At 44.2% G+C, this 21766-nt stretch overlaps 1 protein-coding gene across 3 annotated transcripts; it reads left to right on the top strand.

The window, feature by feature from the left end:
- Positions 1–5761: 5761 nt before the first annotated feature.
- On the top strand, positions 5762–21256 carry LOC139417045 (eukaryotic translation initiation factor 4E type 2-like). 3 transcript variants are annotated; one of them, XM_071166279.1, is made up of 9 exons: positions 5762–5961; positions 10520–10604; positions 12767–12901; positions 13174–13278; positions 15278–15326; positions 16176–16279; positions 20587–20723; positions 20839–20903; positions 20937–20981. In XM_071166279.1, the coding sequence occupies exons 1-8, from the start codon at positions 5945–5947 to the stop codon at positions 20876–20878; spliced, it is 672 nt and encodes a 223-aa protein (XP_071022380.1). In that variant the 5' UTR covers positions 5762–5944; the 3' UTR covers positions 20879–20903; positions 20937–20981. The 3 variants fall into 3 exon arrangements, with proteins under 3 accessions (XP_071022380.1, XP_071022382.1, XP_071022381.1); XM_071166281.1 differs by having other exon boundaries at positions 20942–20960; XM_071166280.1 differs by having other exon boundaries at positions 20839–21256.
- The last annotated feature ends 510 nt before the right edge of the window (positions 21257–21766 follow it).

The raw sequence follows: 21766 nt of genomic DNA, 5'->3' as shown, positions 1-21766 counted from the left end.
CCTGCCTGACTACTCACAACTCTCTCTCACACACACACACAGCGTTGTCAGGGGTAACCAGCTGAGCTGGGTCAGAATGTGGATTGGAGCGCTAAGAGGATGGGAAGGAAAGGACAAACAGTCAGGGATCAGCACCTCTATATACACCACCTCCTCTATAAAAACCTCTATATACACCACCTCTATAAACACCTCTATATACACCATCTCTATAAACACCACCTCCTCTATATACACCACCTCCTCTATAAACACCTTTATATACACCACCTCTATAAACACCATCTCTATAAACACCTCTATATACACCACCTCCTCTATAAACCCCTCTATACACACCACCTCCTCTATAAACACCACCTCTATAAACACCTCTATATACACCACCTCCTCTATAAACACCTCTATAGAGTACACCACCTCTATATGCACCACCTCCTCTATAAACACCTCTACATACACCACCTCCTCTATAAACACCTCTATATAGTACACCACCTCCTCTATAAACACCTCTATATACACCACCTCCTCTATAAACACCTCTACATACACCACCTCCTCTATAAACACCTCTACATACACCATCTCCTCTATAAACACCTCTACATATACCACCTCCTCTATAAACATCTCTATATACACCACCTCCTCTATAAACACCTATATACACACCACCTCCTCTATAAACACCTCTACATACACCACCTCCTCTATAAACATCTCTCCATACACCACCTTCTTTATAAACACCTCTATATACACCACCTCCTCTATAAACACCTCTACATACACCACCTCCTCTATAAACACCTCTACATACACCACCTCCTCTATAAACACCTCTACATATACCACCTCCTCTATAAACATCTCTATATACACCACCTCCTCTATAAACACCTATATACACACCACCTCCTCTATAAACACCTCTATATACACCACCTCCTCTATAAACACCTCTACATACACCACCTCCTCTATAAACACCTCTACATACACCACCTCCTCTATAAACACCTCTACATATACCACCTCCTCTATAAACATCTCTATATACACCACCTCCTCTATAAACACCTATATACACACCACCTCCTCTATAAACACCTCTACATACACCACCTCCTCTATAAACACCTCTATATACACCACCTCCTCTATAAACACCTATATACACACCACCTCCTCTATAAACACCTCTATATACACCACCTCCTCTATAAACACCTCTACATACACCACCTCCTCTATAAACACCTCTACATACACCACCTCCTCTATAAACACCTCTACATATACCACCTCCTCTATAAACATCTCTATATACACCACCTCCTCTATAAACACCTATATACACACCACCTCCTCTATAAACACCTCTACATACACCACCTCCTCTATAAACATCTCTCCATACACCACCTTCTTTATAAACACCTCTATATACACCACCTCCTCTATAAACACCTCTACATACACCACCTCCTCTATAAACACCTCTACATACACCACCTCCTCTATAAACACCTCTACATATACCACCTCCTCTATAAACATCTCTATATACACCACCTCCTCTATAAACACCTATATACACACCACCTCCTCTATAAACACCTCTATATACACCACCTCCTCTATAAACACCTCTATACACCTCTATATAGTACACCACCTCCTCTATAAACACCTCTATATAGTACACCACCTCCTCTATAAACACCTCTATATACACCACCTCCTCTATAAACACCTCTATACAACACCACCTCCTTTATAAATACCTCTACATACACCACCTCTATACACACCTCTATATACACCACCTCTTCTATAAACACCTCTATATACACCACCTCCTCTATAAACACCTCTATATACACCACCTCCTCTATAAACACCTTTATATACACCACCTCCTCTATACACACCACCTCTATAAACACCTCTATATACACCATCTCTATAAACACCTCTATATACACCACCTCCTCTATAAACCACTCTATACACACCACCTCCTCTATAAACACCTCTATATACACCACCTCCTCTATAAACACCTCTATATACACCAAACCTCTATAAATACCTCTATATACACCACCGCCTCTATAAACACCTCTATATACACCAAACCTCTATAAACACCTCTACATACACCACCTCCTCTATAAACACCTTTATATACACCACCTCCTCTATACACACCACATCCTCTATACACACTTCTATATACACCATCTCTATAAACACCTCTATATACACCACCTCCTCTATAAACACCTCTATATACACCTCTAAATACACCACCTCTATACACACCTCTATATACACCACATCCTCTATAAACATCTCTATATACACCACCTCCTCTATAAACACCTCTATATACACCACCTACTCTATAAACACCTCTATATACCTCTCTACACACCACACCTCTATATACACCTCTATACACACCTCTATATACACCACACCTGTATATACACCTCTATACACACCACACCACTTTATACCTCTACACACCACACCTCTATATACACCTCTACATACACCACACCTCTATATACACCTCTATATACACCACATCTCTATATACACCACACCTCTATATACACCTCTATACACACCACACCTCTAGATACAACACACCTCTATACACACCACACTTCTATACACACCACACATCTATATACACCACATCTCTATATACACCACACCTCTATATACACCTCTATATACACCACATCTCTATATACACCACACCTCTATATACACCTCTATATACACCACACCTCTATATACACCTCTATATACACCACACCTCTATATACACCACACCTCTATACACACCACATCTCTATATACACCTCTATACACACCACACCTCTATATACACCTCTATACACACCGCACCTCTATACACACCACACCTCTATATACACCTCTATATACACCACACCTCTATATACACCTCTATACACACCGCACCTCTATATACACCACACCTCTATATACACCACACCTCTATACACACCACACCTCTATATACACCACACCTCTATATACACCTCTATACACACTGCACCTCTCTACACACCACACCTCTATATACACCTCTATATACACCACACCTATATATACACCTATATATACACCACACCTCTATATACACCACCTCCTCTATAAACACCTCTATATACACCACCCCCCTCTATTTACACCACACCTCTATATACATCTTTACCGGTCTGTAGTCATTTAGGCAGATTGCCTTTGTGTTCTTGGGCACACGGACCATGGTGGTCTGCTTGAAACATGACATTCTGATATACTCCGCTACACTCGCCGAGCATGTGTCCTTGGTGAGCAGGGTACTTGGACGACTGTTGGAGCATGACCTGTACGTCAAGGCTGAGAAATGCCTGTTCTTTCAGCAAGCCGTCTCTGTCCTAGTGTACCGCATTTCCACATCAGGGGTGGAGATAGAAAGTGATTGCATTTCAGCTGTGTGTAATTGGCCGACTCCCACCACGGTAAAGGAGGTGCAGCGGTTTTTAGGGTTTACTACCGGAGATTTATCTGGGGTTTTGGCCAGGTGGCTGCTCCCATTACCTCACTGCTGAAGGGGGGTCCTGTACTTTTGAAGTGGTCGACTGAGGCGTACAGGGCTTTTAGTCACCTGAGGGCTCTCTTTACCTCGGATCCCGTGTTGGCACATCCGGACCCCTCTTTGGCGTTCATAGTGGAGGTGGACGTGTCCGAGGCTGGGGTTGGAGCCGTGCTTTCACAGCGCTCGGGCACGCCACTGAAGCTCCGCCCCTGCGCTTTCTTGTCGAAGAAGCTCAGTCCGGCGGAGAAAACTATGATGTGGGGGACCGGGAGTTGTTAGCTGTGGTAAAGGCCCTGAAGGTGTGGAGACATTGGCTTGAGGGGGCGAAATACCCTTTCCTCATCTGGACTGACCACCGCAACCTGGAGTACATCCGGGCAGCTAGTAGACTGAATCCTCATCAGACAAGGTGGGCCATGTTTTGTTTTTTTTACCTGTTTTGTGTTCACCCTGTCCTACAGACCAGGTTCCCAGAATGTGAAGGCAGACGCACTGTCCCGGCTATATGACACAGAGGAGCGGTCCATGGATCGGACTCCTATTCTCCCGGCCTCCTGCCTGGTAGCGCCAGTCATGTGGGAGCTGGACGCGGACATTGAGCAGGCGTTACGTACAGAGCTCGCTCCACTCCAGTGTCCCGTCGGGCGTCTGTACGTTCCGTCTGCCCTCCGTGACCAGTTGATCTATTGGGCCCACACGTCACCCTCCTCTGGTCATCCAGGGATCAGCAGGACGGTGCGCTTTCTGACTGGGAAGTACCGGTGGCCCACCTTGGCTCGGGACGTGAGGGTTTATGTTTCCTCCTACTTGGTGTGTGCCCAGTGTAAGGCTCCTAGACACCTGCCCAGAGGTAAGCTACATCCCTTATCCGTTCCACAACGGCCTTGGTCACACCTGTCAGTGGATTTTCTAACTGATCTTCCTCCTTCACAGGGAAACACCACGATCCTGGTCATTGTGGATCGTTTTTCTAAGTCCTGTCGTCTCCTCCCTCTGCCCGGTCTCCCTACGGCACTACAGACTGCGGAGGCCTTGTTTACACACGTCTTCCGGCACTACGGGGTGCCTGAGGATATAGTGTCTGATCTAGGTCCCCAGTTCACTTCGAGAGTCTGGAGGGCGTTCATGGAACGTCTGGGGGTCTCGATCAGCCTCACCTCAGGTTTTCACCCCGAGAGTAATGGGCAGGTGGGGAGAGTGAACCAGGATGTGGGCAGGTTTCTGCGGTCTTATTGTCAGGACTGGCCAGGGGAGTGGATTTCCTAGTTCTTAATATATGTCATGAGAAGAGAATCATCCAGCCCATTGGGTATCTCACTACACCCCCAAATGTCATGTCTTGAAATATGCAGACAGACGGATTAAAAGTACGTTTACATTGTAATACTTCTGACAGACAACATTTTAGCTCCGCCCACAACTTCCAGACTTTATTCTTAGAAAGGATTATTGAGTCATTATTAGTTTTACACTTAAGATATAACTCTGCCGTTGTTCTGTAGAATGTGAATTTTGTCTGTTGTTTAATACATTAGTGTATACTGGATTAAGCATACACATTCATTAACTGTCATTTTGTTATTTCTGCTCCAACTTTGACTCCATAGTTAACTTTCTTTAGGATATTGTCAGTTGGATATGTTCTGCACGGTTTTGTATACATTATCTTGCCTATCATATGAACATCCTTTTTCTGACTCATAAGTTTCACTCAAGGTTGCTCTGATGTCCAAAATAAATCAAATACTTTATATGTGCTTGTTTGTGCTTGCCTGGCTTAATAAACTAATAGAAAAGTCCCAAAATTGCAAACCTTCACCACTGTCATTGCCAGGCTTGTGTTACATCTACTGACGACAGAACAGACTAGAACAACTGAGGTAAAAGCGCCCTCCTGTGGTGGACCATGATATTACTGCTACAGTTCTTCAGATACTGCCTGGGCATACCGGTCCGCAACATGTATTACATTATGTTTATTATGAATTATCTAAAATAGGAAAGCAGGCCATAGATCCGTCCATCCATCCATCCAACCAACATCATCAATACATTCGAGAAATGAACGGAGCTGAGGCATTCCGTGTTCAACTTCGTTCCGTTTGTCCCATACACCGACCCGTCTGCTTCCGTTAACAAGCGGAACCGCGGCTGTGTGGAACTTCAGTTGCACCGCGACCAGCTATCTTGCGTGTTGTTTGAAGCGAGTGAACGTAACCAGCGGGTTAATAAACGATAAACGATTAACGTTTAAACCCATCAACTCTCCTTGTTGTCGTGAGGTTCGCTTCTCTGTGAAGAAGACTGCTCGACGCTGAGATGAATCAATTTGAACAGTAAGTTATCGGTCTGCGCTAGCCATGATGCTAACCACGATGTTAGTTGTTTTAGCATCTACCCACAGTCACCAATTAGGTAGCATCTACCGACAGTCACCAATTAGGTAGCATCTACCGACAGTCACCAATTAGGTAGCATCTACCGACAGTCACCAATTAGGTAGCATCTACCGACAGTCACCAATTAGGTAGCATCTACCGACAGTCACCAATTAGGTAACATCTACCCACAGTCACCAATTAGGTAGCATCTAACCACAGTCACCAATTAGGTAGCATCTACCGACAGTCACCAATTAGGTAGCATCTACCGACAGTCACCAATTAGGTAGCATCTACCGACCGTCACCAATTAGGTAGCATCTACCCACGGTCACCAATTAGGTAGCATCTACCCACGGTCACCAATTAGGTAACATCTACCCACGGTCACCAATTAGGTAACATCTACCCACGGTCACCAATTAGGTAACATCTACCCACGGTCACCAATTAGGTAACATCTACCCACGGTCACCAATTAGGTAACATCTACCCACGGTCACCAATTAGGTAACATCTACCCACGGTCACCAATTAGGTAACATCTACCCACAGTCCGCCAATTAGGTAACGTTAGCTAACAGCAACCCTTGCGTGGTTGTAAACTACATGGAAGTGGTAACTATTTAAGTCAGGCCTGGCTCCACTGAAAATACTATATTGAATCCGCCATGGAGGCCTGTTTTTATAACATTATCGTATGTCCCAGCTGCTTGCCATAGTTTTGAAGTAACTGCGAAAAAGCCATTATTTGAGGACATTTTTCATGCTGCCAGCTACAATTGGTTATATTGAGCACCGTGCTCAACTCATTCTTCTGCATCACAATGCCAGCTGCGCTAAACGAGATTTCCCCGGTGAGCGATATCACTGTTTGCCTGGGTGCATGTTGTGGTGACCCACGGTGCCATAAATGACTGGTTCCTACCCATCAAAAGTGAAACATTTTCTGGTCATGGTTAACTATATTTTATTTAGAAAAATGTGTAAAACCTAAACAAAACGTGTCCCTCTTTCTCAATATGTAACCCTGAACACGCCGTAAACCCCTGAACACGCCGTAAACCCCTGAACACGCCGTAAACCCCTGAACACGCCGTAAACCCCTGAACACGCCGTAAACCCCTGAATACGCAGTAATTCCTAGCCGTAACCCTGAACACACAGTATCCCCTAGCCGTGACCCCTGAACACGCCGTGACCCCTGAACACGCCGTGACCCCTGAACACGCAGTAACCCCTGAACATGAATTAATAACTTGAAATGTTCAAATATTTATTTTGAATTTCATCCAAAAGTAAAGGGGTCTGAATACGGCAGTATAAAACCACAAAGCATCAGTTCCAGTCTAAAGCAGCAAGATGATTGACAGGCAGTGTGCCAGGCAGTGTGCCAGGCAGTGTGCCAGGCAGTGTGCCAGGCAGTGTGCCAGGCACTAATGCACAGTGCATTAGGAAAGTATTCACAACTCTTGACTTACACATTTTATTATGTTACAGCCTTATTCTAAAATTGATTTGTTTTTTCCCCATCAATACACACAATACCACACAATGACAAAGCAAAAACAGGTTTATTTTTGTGTGCAATATTATTAAAAATAAAAGAACTGCAATATCACATTTACATGAGTATTCAGACCCTTTACTCTGTACTTTGTTGAAGCACCTTAGGCAGCAATTACAGCCTCAAGTCTTCTTAGGTATGATGCTACATGCTTGGCAAACCCGTATTTGGGGAGTTTCTCCCATTCTTCTCTGCAGATCCTCTCTAGCTCTGTCAGGTTGGATGGGGAGTGCCGCTGCACAACTATTTTCAGGTCTCTCCAGAGATGTTCGATCGGGCTCATGTCCGGACTCTGGCTTGGCCACTAAAGGACATTCAGAGAATTGTCCTGAAGCCACTCCTGCGTTGTCTTGGCTGTGTGCTTAGGGTTGTTGTCCTGTTGGAAGGTGAACCTTTGCCCCAGTCTGAGGTCCTGAGCGCTCTGGAGCAGGTTTTTCTCAAGGATCTCTCTGTACTTTGCTCCGTTCATCTTTCCCTTGATCCTGACTAGTCTCCCAGTCCCTGCCACTGAAAACATCTCCACAGCATGATGCTGCCACCACCATGCTTCACCATAGGGATGGTGCCAGGTTTCCTCCAGACGTGACGCTTGACATTTAGGCCAAAGAGTTCAATCTTGGTTTCATCAGACCAGAGAATATTGTTTCTCATTGTCTCAGAGTCCTTTAGGTGCCTTTTGGCAAACTCTAAGCGGGCTGTTGGGCCTTTTTCTGAGGAGTGGCTTCTGTCTGGCCACTCAACCATAAAGACCTGATTGGTGGAGTGCTGCAGAGAAGGTTGTCCTTCTGGAAGGCTCTCCCATCCCCAAAGAGGAATTCTGGAGCTCTGTCAGTGACCATCGGGTTCCTGGTCACCTCCCTGACCAAGGCCCTTCTCTCCCAGTTTGGGCAGGTGGCCAGCTCTAGGAAGAGAGCTGAATTTCATCCAAAAGTAAAGGGGTCTGAATACTTTCAGAATGACCGGTACACAATCCATGTCTCAATTGTCTCAAGGCTTAAAAATCCTTCTTTAACCTGTCTCCTCCCCTTCATCCACACTAACCTCATAAACTCAGTGCTTGATGTTGAAGTTACCACATAAGTAAAAAAAGAAACCAAGTGAAAACCAACATGCCAAACATCCTAAGAAAAAGTATTTATTCGGTAATCTAACAATTGGAAAATGAGTTTTATACCAAACTTTACTGCATTGGTCATCCCCACAATGTGGCAATTGAAAGGGTTAGCTAGTTACATCCTTTCTCAGAGATGACTGAACAGGGTGGCTGCTCTAGAGTTCCATAGCCCAGCAGACTCACCTGGGGACAGAGGATGGACACTATGTTTTTAGAAAAGTCTGGGAGGAGAGCGCATCAATTTGAGTACATCCAATTCAACCAGTGGCCCTGGATAATATGTTATGGGTTAGGGTTAGGCAGGAGGCCCTGGATAATATGGGTTAGGCAGGAGGCCCTGGATAATATGGGTTAGGCAGGAGGCCCTGGATAATATGGGTTAGGCAGGAGGCCCTGGATAATATGGGTTAGGCAGGAGGCCCTGGATAATATGGGTTAGGCAGGAGGCCCTGGATAATATGGGTTAGGCAGGAGGCCCTGGATAATATGGGTTAGGCAGGAGGCCCTGGATAATATGGGTTAGGCAGGAGGCCCTGGATAATATGGGTTAGGCAGGAGGCCCTGGATAATATGGGTTAGGCAGGAGGCCCTGGATAATATGGGTTAGGCAGGAGGCCCTGGATAATATGGGTTAAGGTTAGGGCTGTATAATCCTGGAGTAACTCCCTGTCAGAGAGACTGTGGTTAGGGTTAGGCAGGAGGCCCTGGGCCAGTGGGAGGTCAGGGCTGTATAATCCTGGAGTAACTCCCTGTCAGAGAGACTGTAGTTAGGGTTAGGCAGGAGGCCCTGGGGCAGTGGGAGGTCAGGGCTGTATAATCCTGCAGTAACTCCCTGTCAGAGAGACTGGTTAGGCAGGAGGCCCTGGATCAGTGGGAGGTCAGGGGTGAGGGCTCACTTTCAAGCACACTCACTACCCCTATCAGTCCATCTCCAGGTGCTACAGAGATACTAGTGGCTGGGGTGATGCTGGCTCCACATCACCAAGGTCATCAGCTGCTAGTGGCTGGGGTAACGCTTTCTGACCATCTAACTGCCATCTCTCCAGATCCCAGATTATTCCGGTTACATCTGTAGGCTGTAGCTAGCTAATTGGATCTAGCTAACGTGTGGTAGTTAGTCAACATGCATAGCTTCTGATACATCCCATGATCCTCCTTGCTTTACATCTGACAGATATAGCTACCATACGCTAGATAATGGGTTCTGATAATTGCACTTTAGTTCATTATCTAGCTAGCTATGTGTAAAACTGACAGTCTGGTTGTAAAACGCAACTACTTAGCTTGCTAACCAACAAGCTAACTAGCTTGACACTCAGTAACGTTAGCTTACCATGTTTTCAGGACAACTCGACATTCCTCTTGCCATTCCCAGTCGACTCCTTCTTGCTTACTCCCGTTTTTGCCTTATTGTCATAAAGCCACACTCGTTACACAGCCAGCTGGTGCAATAAGCCAGCCGGCCTAATCCTGATTCGTCCAAATGATCGTTCCCCAAAACGAGGAACTACTGCTACCCGTAGTCACATTCTACGTGAGTCGTTGTTTACATGCGAATCTGTCCACCAGAGATTATAATCCATGTCTCAAGATTTAAAAATCATTCTTTAATCCGTCTCCTCCCCTTTATCTACACTGATTTGAAGCGGATTTGATAAGTGACAGCAATGGATCATAGCTTTCACACAGATTCACCTAGTCAGTCTGTCATGGAAAGAGCATAATGTTTTGTACACTCTGTGTATATTCTCTCCCCCCAGTCTGAAAGATGACGACCCAGGGGATCAGGAGTGTTAGGGTGTATAATGTGTGTGTATATTCTCTCCCCCCAGTCTGAAAGATGACGACCCAGAGGATCAGGATGAGACGGTCTGTAACCGGGAGGAAGACTGCTCCATCAACAACAATCGACGCAAGGTACGCAACACACACTAAACACACAATCACGCATACAGTACCAGTCAAAAGTTTGGACACCTACTTATTAACGGGTTTTTCTTTATTTGAGCTATTTTCTACATTGTAGAATAATAGCGAAGAGATCAAAACTATGAAATAACAAATGGAATCATGTAGTAACCAAATAAGTGTTAAACAAATCAAAATATATTTGAGATTCTTCAAAGTAGCCACCTTTGCCTTGATGACAGCTTTGCACACTCTTGGCATTATCTCAACCAGCTTCACAAGGTAGTCACCTGGAATGCATTTAAACTAACAGGTGTGCCTTGTTAAACGTTAATTTGTGGAAGTTCTTTCCTCAATGCATTTGAGCCAATCAGTTGTGTCGTGACAAGGTAGGGGTGGTATACAGAAGATAGCCCTATTTGGTAAAATACCAAGTCCATATTATGGCAAGAACAGTACAAATTGTCAAAAAGAAACGACAGTCCGTTACTTTAAGACATGAAGGTCAGTCAATCTGGAAAATTAAGAACTGTGAACGTTTTTTCAAGTGCAGTCGCAAAAACCATCAAACACCTTCATGAAACTGTCTCTCATGAGGACCGCCACAGGAAAGGAAGACCCAGGAGCTCTGCTGCAGAGGATAGGTTCATTAGAGTTACCTGGCTCTCATGAGGACCGCCACAGGAAAGGAAGACCCAGAGTTACCTCTGCTGCAGAGGATAGGTTCATTAGAGTTACCTGGCTCTCATGAGGACCTCCACAGGAAAGGAAGACCCAGGAGCTCTGCTGCAGAGGATAAGTTCATTAGAGTTACCAGCCTCAGATTGCAGCCCAAATAAATGCTTCACAGAGTTCAAGTAACGGACACATCTCAACATCAACTGTTCAGAGGAGACTGCGTGAATCAGGCCTTCATGGTCGAATTGCTGTAAAGAAACCACTACTAAAGGACACCAATAAGAAGAGACTTGTTTGGGCCAAGAAACACAAGCAATGGACATTAGACCGGTAGAAATCTGTCCTTTGGTCTGATGAGTCCAAATTTGAGATTCTTGGTTCCAACCGCCGTGTCTTTGTGAGAGACTGAGTAGGTGAACGGATGATCTCCGCATGTGTGGTTCCCACCGTGAAGCATGGTGGAGGAGGTGTGAAGGTGGGGGTGCTATGCTGGTGACACTGTCTGTGATTTATTGAGAATTCAAGGCACACTTAACCAGCATGACTACCACAGCATTATGCAGTGATATGCCATCCCATCTGGTTTGCATTTAGTGGGACTATCATTTGTTTTTCAACAGGACAATGATCCAACACACCTCCAGGCTGTGTAAAGGCTATTTGACCAAGAAGGAGAGTGATGGAGTGCTGCATCAGATGACCTGGCCTCCACAATCACCCGACCTCAACCCAATTGAAATGGTTTGGGATGAGTTGGACCCCAGAGTGAAGGTAAAGCAGCCAATAAGTGCTCAGCATATGTGGGAACTCCTTCTGTTGGAAAACATTTCAGGTGAAGCTGGTTGAGAGAATGCCAAGAGTATGCAACGCTGTCATCGAGGCAAAGGGTGCCTACTTTGAAGAAATGTCAAATATATTTAGATTTGTTTAACACTTTTTGGGGGGAGTTACTACATGATTCCATATGTGTTATTTCATAGTTCTGATGTCTTCACTATTATTCTACAATGTAGAAAATAGTAATAAATTAAGAAAAACCCTTGAATGAGAAGGTGTCCCAACCTTTGACTGGTACTGTAGATTTTTCATTTCATCGTATATATTTTCACTAATCCAACCTGCAAAATGTGCTAATTGCCAACAACAGTCTATTTGAAAGAAATACGTAATAATATACCACATCCATTCCTTAAATATGAATTGAAGCATTACTTTACATTCTACAACTGGCATCACTGACAGACTTGACCAGATGGGAACAAATGGGATTCATCCCCCTCCTTCTGTCAGCCTCCCTCTGTCAGCCTATCTGTGCTCATCTATCCTATTTTCCCTCAAATCTGATTTAATATTTGGGTTCAAGTAATCCTTGCAGATTAAGCCTGTGTAACCTGTTTTATAGCTAATGCCTCATACTGTGTGTGTGTGCAGGGGAACATCCTCTCCAGTATAACTATACCTTGTGGTACTCATACTGACTGTGTGTGTGTTAGACGGTGAGTCCTGCAGTAGGGGAACATCCTCTCCAGTATAACTATACCTTGTGGTATTCTCGGAGGACTCCGTCCCGGCCCGCCAACACACAGAGTTATGAACAGAACATCAGACAGATCGGCACGGTCGCATCGGTCAGTACACACACACTACTAACACGCATCATATACACACACACACCACCAACACGCATCAGGTCAGGAAACACACCACTAACACGCATCATATACACACACACACACCACCAACACGCATCGGTCAGTACACACACCACTAACACGCATCATATACACACACACACCACTAACACTCATCATATACACACTGTGTTTAACATGTGGTTGATAGGGTTAGGATGTGACCAGCTGATTGGTTGATGTTATCTTGTGCTGTGATTGGTTGCCAGGTGGAGCAGTTCTGGAAATTCTACAGTCACCTGGTGCGACCGGGAGATCTGACTGGCCACTCTGACTTCCACCTGTTTAAAGAGGGAATCAAACCCATGTGGGAGGTAACATGTAGATATATACACATTATATTATTATTATATATAGGTATAATGTGGGAGGTAACATGTAGATATATACACTTATTATATATATAGGTATAATGTGGGAGGTAACATGTCTATATACACATTATATTATTATTATATATGGGTATAATGTGGGAGGTAACATGTAGATATATATTATTATTATTATTATTATATATAGGTATAATGTGGGAGGTAACATGTAGATATATACACTTATTATATATATATAGGTATAATGTGGGAGGTAACATGTAGATATATACATTATATTATTATTATATATGGGTATAATGTGGGAGGTAACATGTAGATATATATTATTATTATTATTATTATATATAGGTATAATGTGGGAGGTAACATGTAGATATACACATTATATTATTATATATAGGTATAATGTGGGAGGTAACATGTAGATAAATACATTGTTATTAATATATATACAGTTGAAGTCAGAAGTTTACATACACCGTAGCCACAATTCCTGACATTTAATCCAAGTAAAGATTCCCTGTCTAATGTCAGTTAGGATCACCACTTTATTTGAAGAATGTGAAATGTCAGAATAATAGTAGAGAGAATGATTTATTTCAGCTTTTATTTCTTTCATCACATTCCCAGTGGGTCAGAAGTTTACATACACTCAATTAGTATTTGGTAGCATTGCCTTTCAATTGTTTAACTTGGGTCAAATGTTTCGGGTAGCCTTCCACAAGCTTCCCACAATAAATTGGTTGAATTTTGGCCCATTCCTCCTGACAAAGCTGGTGTAACGGAGTCAGGTTTGTAGGCCTCCATGCTCGCACACACCTTTTCAGTTCTGCCCACACATTTTCTATGGGATTGAGGTCAGGGCTTTATGATGTCCACTCCAATACCTTGACTTTGTTGTCCTTAAGCCATTTTGCCACAACTTTGGAAGTATGCTTGGGGCGAAGTCTTTTGGAGGATGGCCTGGTGTCAAGAAGGGCAGCAAAGAAGCCACTTCTCTCCAGGAAAAACATCAGGGACAGACTGATATTCTGCAAAAGGTACAGGGATTGGACTGCTGAGGACTAGGGTAAAGTCATTTTCTCTGATGAATCCCCTTTCCGATTGTTTGGGGCATCCTGAAAAAAGCTTGTCCGGAGAAGACAAGGTGAGAGCTACCAACAGTCCTGTGTCATGCCAACAGTAAAGCATCCTGAGACCATTCATGTGTGGGGTTGCTTCTCAGCCAAGGGAGTGGGCTCACTCACAATTTGCCTAAGAACACAGCCATGAATAAAGAATGGTACCATCACATCCTCCGAGAGCAACTTCTCCCAACCATCCAGGAACAGTTTGGTGATGAACAATGCCTTTTCCAGCATTATGGAGCACCTTGTCATAATCTAAAAGTGATAACTAAGTAGCTCGGGAACAAAACATCGTTATTTTGGGTTCATGGCCAGGAAACTCCCCAGACCTTAATCCCATTGAGAACTTGTGGTCAATCCTCAAGAGGCGGGTGGACAAACAAAAAGCCACAAATTCTGACAAACTCTAAGCATTGATTATGCAAGAATGTGGCCCAGAAGTTAATTGACAGCATGCCAGGGCAGATTGTAGAGGTCTTGAAAAAGAAGGGTCAACACTGCAAATATTGACTCTTTGCATCAACTTCATGTAATTGTCAATAAAAGCATTTGACACGTATGAAATGCTTGTAATTATACTTCAGTATTCCATAGTAACATCTGACAAAAATATCGAAAGACACTGAAGCAGCAAACTTTGTGGAAATTAATATTTGTGTCATTCTCAAAACTTTTGGCCACAACTGTATATAGATGATATTATTTTTTAAATGTTTATTATATATAGGTATAATGTGGGAGGTGTGTGTCTCTAAGATGGTGAGTCCATCAGTATGATAGCATCCCATCCAGTATAACCATACCTTTTTGGTATTCACTGTGTGTGTGTGTGTGTGTGTGTAACCCTCCAGGATGAAGCTAATAAGAACGGAGGGAAGTGGATCATCAGGCTGCGGAAAGGTCTGTTGTTATTATAAGACACAACCTGTTCGCTTTGCTTCTCATGTTGTCTTTTACCATTCTCTAAATCTCCCTTCAAGTGTAGACATCACATCAACACATACTGGAAGAGGTACTGGATAGCTACAGTAGCTAGCCTAGCTAATGAACTAGCTACATCAACACCTACTGGAGGACCTATTGGATAGCTACAGTAGCTAGCCTAGCTAACGAACTAGCTACATCACAACACATACTGGAGGAGCTATTGGATAGCTACAGTAGCTATCCTAGCTAATGAACTAGCTACAACACATACTGGAGGAAGTACTGGATAGCTACAGTAGCTAGCCTAGCTAACGAACTAGCTACATCACAACACATACTGGAGGAAGTACTGGATAGCTACAGTAGCTAGCCTAGCTAACGAACTAGCAACATCACAACACATACTGGAAGAGGTACTGGATAGCTACAGTAGCTAGCCTAGCTAACGAACTAGCTACATCACAACACATACTGGAGGTGGTACTGGATAGCTACAGTAGCTAGCCTAGCTAACGAACTAGCTACATCACAACACGTACTGGATAGCTACAGTAGCTAACTTAGCCAACTATCTAGCTACGTCGGCTTAAGGGACGTTCTGGTACTGGTTCCGACCGCCATTTTGCTTAGAAATCGATCTGTGGACACTAGATTAAAATGGCTTGAATTGAGCAGTAGTCCTGATTTTCAGAAGCACTGGAGAATGTCTACTGTGTGAAACAGGAGGTGAAATCTGACACCACTTGTTGTTGACAGGTCTGGCCAGCAGGTTCTGGGAGACCATTATTCTGGCCATGTTGTTAATATTGTTGTTGTTGACAGGTCTGGCCAGCAGGTTCTGGGAGAACATTATTCTGGCCATGTTGGGAGAACAGTTCATGGTGGGAGAGGAGATCTGTGGGGTGGTGGTCTCTATTCGCTTCCAGGTACGTACACACACACCACACACACGTGTGGTTTGGCGCATGGCGCAATACAGCTCAATCTACCACATTCCTGGCTATTGGTTGTCACTAGTTACCACAGCCACAAAATCATAAAACCCAACTATTTTTTACATTTTTCTCTTCTTAAAATATGGTTTTAAACCTTAACCCTAACATCGATGGGGCTGTAGTGGAGCTGGTCGAGAGTTTCAAGTTCGTTGGTGATGTGGACACCATCATCAAATCAAATGTATTAATATAGCCCTTCGTACATCAGCTGATATCTCAAAGTGCTGTACAGAAACCCAGCCTAAAACCCCAAACAGCAAGCAATGCAGGTGTTGAAGCACGTTGGCTAGGAAAAACTCCCTAGAAAGGCTAAAACCTAGGAAGAAACCTAGAGAGGAACCAGGCTATGAGGGGTGGCCAGTCCTCTTCTGGCTGTGCCGGGTGGAGATTATAACAGAACATGGTGGCCAAGATGTTCAGAAATGACCAGCATGGTCAAATAATAGGTCTGGGACAGGTAGCACGCCCGGTGAACAGGCCAGGGTTCCATAGCTGCAGGCAGAACAGTTGAAACTGGAGCAGCAGCACGGCCAGGTGGACTGGGGACAGCAAGGAGTCATGCCAGGTAGTCCTGAGGCATGGTCCTAGGGCTCAGGTCCTCCGAGAGAGAGAAAGGGAGAATTAGATATAACAAACTGACCCTAGCCCCCCCGACACATAAACTACTGCAGTATAAATACTGGAGGCTGAGACGGGAGGGGTCAGGAGACACTGTGGCCCCATCCGATGATACCCCCGGACAGGGCCAAACAGGAAGGATATAACCCCACCCACTTTGCCAAAGCACAGCCCCCACACCCCTAGAGGGATATCTTCAACCACCAACTTACCATCCTGAGACCAGGCCGAGTATAGCCCACAAAGATCTCCGCCACGGCACAACCCAAGGGGGGGCACATCCCAGACAGGAAGATCACATCAGTGACTCAACCCACTCAAGTGACGCACCCCTCCTAGGGATGGCATGAAGGAGCACCAGAAAGCCAGTGACTCAGCCCCTGTAACAGGGTTAGAGGCAGAGAATTCCAGTGGAAAGAGGGGAACCGGCCAGGCAGAGACAGCAAGGGTGGTTCGTTGCTCCAGAGCCTTTCCGTCATGGTCCAAACATACCAAGAAATTGGTGAAGAGGGCACAACAAAACCTTTTCCCCCTCAGGAGACTGAAAAGATTTGGCATGGGTCTCCAGATCCTCAAATTTCTACAGCTGCAACATCGATAGCATCCTGACTAGTTGCATCACTGTCTGGTATGGTAACTGCTCAGCATCTGACCATAAGGCACTACAGAGGGTAGTGTGTACGGCCCAGTACATCACTGGGGCCAAGCTTCCTGCCATCCAGGACCTATATAATAGGCGGTGTCTAAGGAAAGCCCATAAAATTGTCAGACTCATCATCAAGTCATACACTGTTCTCCCTGCTACCACACGGCAAGCAGTACCGGAGCACCAAGTCTGGGTCCAAAAGGCATCCCTGTAGCGGGATCATTTTCGTCTGCAACCACTGAAAAGCATAGCGCAACAGTCAAATAATATTACTAGGAAATATTCATATTCATGAATTCACTATGCAATATTTTGAAACACAGCTTAGCCTTTTGTTAATCACCTTGTTGTCTCAGATTTTGAAATTATGCATTACAGTGAAGGCAATCCAAGCGTTAGTGTAAGTTTATCGATAGTGTACATAATGCTATGCTAGGCTAAGCATCAGGAAGCTTGGTCACGAAAATCAGAAAAGCAATCAAATTAATCGTTTACCTTTGATCTTCGGATGTTTTCACTCACGAGACTCCCAGTTACACAACAAACGTTCCTTTTTTTCCATAAAGATGATTTTTCTACCCAAAATACCGACGTTTGTTTGTTTATGTTCAGAAATCCACAGAAAAGACCAGTCACGACAACGCAGACGGAAATTCCAAATAGTTTTCATAATATCCACAGAAACATGTCAAACGTTTTTTATAATCATTCCTCAGGTAGTTTAAAATATTCGATAATATATCAACCGAGTATGTAGCTTTTTCCATAACAGCGGGAGGAACAATGGCCGGTTGACTCAATTGCGCACCAACTCACTCTGAGAGCCCCCACCTCTCCACTTACGCAATGTGATCCTTCATGCTCATTTTTCAAAATAAAAGCCTGAAACTATGTCTAAAGACTTGACACCTTAGGGAAGCCACAGAAAAATAATCTGATTGATATCCCTTTAAATGGAGGACAGTCCTGCATAGGAACACAGAGGTCTCAAAATAAGAGGCACTTCCTGATTGGATTATCCTAAGCCTTTCGCCTGCAATATCAGTTCTGTTATACTCACAGAATATTTTTACAGTTTTGGAACCTTTTAGAGTGATTTCTATCCTGATCTGTCAATTATATGCATATTCTAGCATCTGGTCCTGAGAAATAGACCGTTTACTTTGGGAACGTTATTTTTCCAAACATAAAAATAGTGCCCCCTAGCTTCAAGAGGTTATTAACCTACATGTACAAATGACCTCCAATAACATGCTAACCCGCACACTGACTCCGGTGTCCCCTGTATATATACTTTTTATTATTAATTATTGTTTTAGTCTACTTGGTCATTTTTTTCTTAACTCTATTTCTTGAACTGCACTGTTAAGGGCTTGTAATTAAGCATTTCAAGGTAATGTTTACACTTGTTGTATTCGACGCATGTGACAAACTTTAATTTGCTAACGTTAACCCTAACCTTAACCACACAGCTAACGTTAACCCTAACCTTAACCACACTGCTAACGTTAACCCTAACCTTAACCACACTGCTAACGTTAACCCTAACCTTAACCAGGAATACCATGCCCCAGGAATACCTGACATGATGACTCCTTGCTGTCCCCAGTCCACCTGGCTGTGCTGCTGCTCCAGTTTCAACTATTCTGCCTTATTATTATTCGACCATGCTGGTCATTTATGAACATTTGAACATCTTGACCATGTTTTGTTATAATCTCCACCCGGCACAGCCAGAAGAGGACTGGCCACCCCACATAGCCTGGTTCCTCTCTAGGTTTCTTCCTAGGTTTTGGCCTTTCTAGGGAGTTTTTCCTAGCCACCGTGCTTCTTCACCTGCATTGCTTGCTGTTTGGGGTTTTAGGCTGGGTTTCTGTACAGCACTTTGAGATATCAGCTGATGTACGAAGGGCTATATAAATAAATTTGAATTTGAACCACACTGCTAACGTTAACCCTAACCTTAACCACACTGCTAAGCTTGTTTTCATACATTTTTACAATATAGCCAATTTTGTCTGTGGTAACTAGTGGAAACCCTACCAGGCGGCGCTCACCTCCCTCTCCTCCATGTTGTCAATACGTACTTCGCTTCCCACTTCAATGTGATGGCTTGTTGGGTTAGAGGTTAGGGGTTAGGGTTAGTATAACATGGGTTATTCCTCCATGTTGTCAGTACGTACTTCACTTCCCACTTATATGTGATGGCTTGTTGGGTTAGGGGTTAGGGTTAGTATAACATGGGTTATTCCTCCATGTTGTCAGTACGTACTTCGTTTCCCACTTCAATGTGATACATGACCGCGTGTTCACAGACATCCAACAAGTCTGGTTCTAGATACTCCTTATGGGTATTGAAGCTGACATTCTATACCATTGGTATCTAGTAGTCTGGTTCTAGATATGCCTTACTCCCTCCGTCCCTTATCTCACGGCTGCCAGAAGCGGGTTTGGTCTCACGGCGCCTCCCTTTCAGCATCTGTACTGCCTCCATTTCAGTCAGTTCATACAGGACTGATGATGTCACTTCCCCGTCTCACTCTAGAATTTTTTTTCAGCTGTTAACGATGAGTTGCGGAGCGCTTTATATCCAAATAATTTGAAAGATTCCGATCTCCTACTTACAGTATTTGTGAAATGTAATTGTATGTATGTTAGTGGCCTGCGAGTGGTAGTTTTGGGATAACTGTAATAAAAAGGTTTTCGGTTAGGGATTTTTTTCTAAACGTTAACGATCCAAAATGTGTTTAAACATTTTAAATGTCACATCCCTACTACTAAGGGCACAAAGTTGGCAAAGGATTCCCTCTCGAAGAGGGGGAGCAGGGGAGCCCTCGATGACTCGACAACGAGCGTTTGACTTGTGAACGCGAATATCGAGTGGTCAGTGTAATGTGTGTTTCTCTAGGAAGACATCCTGTCTATATGACAGCCAGCGATCAGGGTTAGTGTGTAATGTTCTTGTTGTTTACAGGAAGACATCTTGTCTATATGGAATAAGACGGCCAGCGATCAGGTGACGACATCTAGAATCCGAGACACTCTTCGACGCGTTCTGAACCTCCCTCCCAACACCATCATGGAGTACAAGACACACAACGACAGCCTCAAGTACGATTCACACACACACTCCCACCTAACACCATCGTGGACACACAACGACCACTCAGTGTTTTGTGTTGTCTCTAAGGAGAATTCTGTTTATTGATCTGTGTTTTCTTCTTAGGGATAATTCCAGCTTCCGCAACACAAAGATCACCCTGTGAAGAGATGGAGGATGGAGAGACTGGACTGGAGTGGAGTGGAGGGAGAGACTGGACTGGAGTGGAGTGGAGGGAGAGACTGGAGTGGAGTGGAGGGAGAGACTGGAGTGGAGTGGAGGGAGAGACTGGAGTGGAGTGGAGGGAGAGACTGGAGTGGAGTGGAGGGAGAGACTGGAGGGAGAGACTGGAGTGGAGTGGAGGGAGAGAACGTTTTCTCCCTCCCTCCACTCCCATCTCTGCCTCTCTCACTCAGAGATTTTTCACTGCGGAGATGGAGTAGTGTGTTTTTGCAGCTTGTCCCTGAGTTACAACAGGCCAGTGTGGGACCGACTGTGTGTTCTTCCATGACAATACAGAAATAAAAGTGTCTTTGGTATCCTGTCTGACCACGTCATTATTACATTAACCCTAATCTTAATCTGTTTTTTTGTATCCTAAATGTGACCTGTGGAATGCTCATGGAATGTTGACTATATGGTTCCATGTGGTTGTAACCTGTCCAGTGCTCTCAGGCTGTTACATTGGTATAATTTGAGGGGCGGAACAAAATGTGAGAGGGAGGTGACCTCTGAGGTACTGGGATATTTTTTAAATAATAGTGTAGTGTAGAGGCACATACAGAAGTTTTTTTATTTAACCTTTATTTAACTTGGCAATTCAGAATATACATTTTTTTTTTTTATAATGACGGCCTACACCTGCCGAACCCGCACGATGCCGGGCCAACTGAGATGCAGTGCCTTAGACTACTGAGATGCAGTGCCTTAGACTACTGAGATGCAGTGCCTTAGACTACTGAGATGCAGTGCCTTAGACTACTGAGATGCAGTGCCTTACATGGAACCCAAACCGGCTGCGCGCGTGCGTCATCGTGCGTAAATGTATTTTGTC

The sequence above is a fragment of the Oncorhynchus clarkii genome, chromosome 9, assembly GCF_045791955.1.
Source record: "Oncorhynchus clarkii lewisi isolate Uvic-CL-2024 chromosome 9, UVic_Ocla_1.0, whole genome shotgun sequence".
Taxonomy (NCBI): Eukaryota; Metazoa; Chordata; class Actinopteri; order Salmoniformes; family Salmonidae; genus Oncorhynchus; species Oncorhynchus clarkii.
The sequence above is the reverse complement of the archived record's forward strand: the minus strand, read 5'-3'. Positions and strand labels throughout refer to the sequence as shown.

Excerpts from the sequence above, each read along its gene's own strand:
- LOC139417045 (XM_071166280.1), top strand. Across the intron at positions 15,327-16,175 it reads GATCATCAGGCTGCGGAAAG|GTCTGGCCAGCAGGTTCTGG; the intron begins GTCTGTTGTTAT and ends TGTTGTTGACAG. Across the intron at positions 20,724-20,838 it reads ACACACAACGACAGCCTCAA|GGATAATTCCAGCTTCCGCA; the intron begins GTACGATTCACA and ends TTTTCTTCTTAG.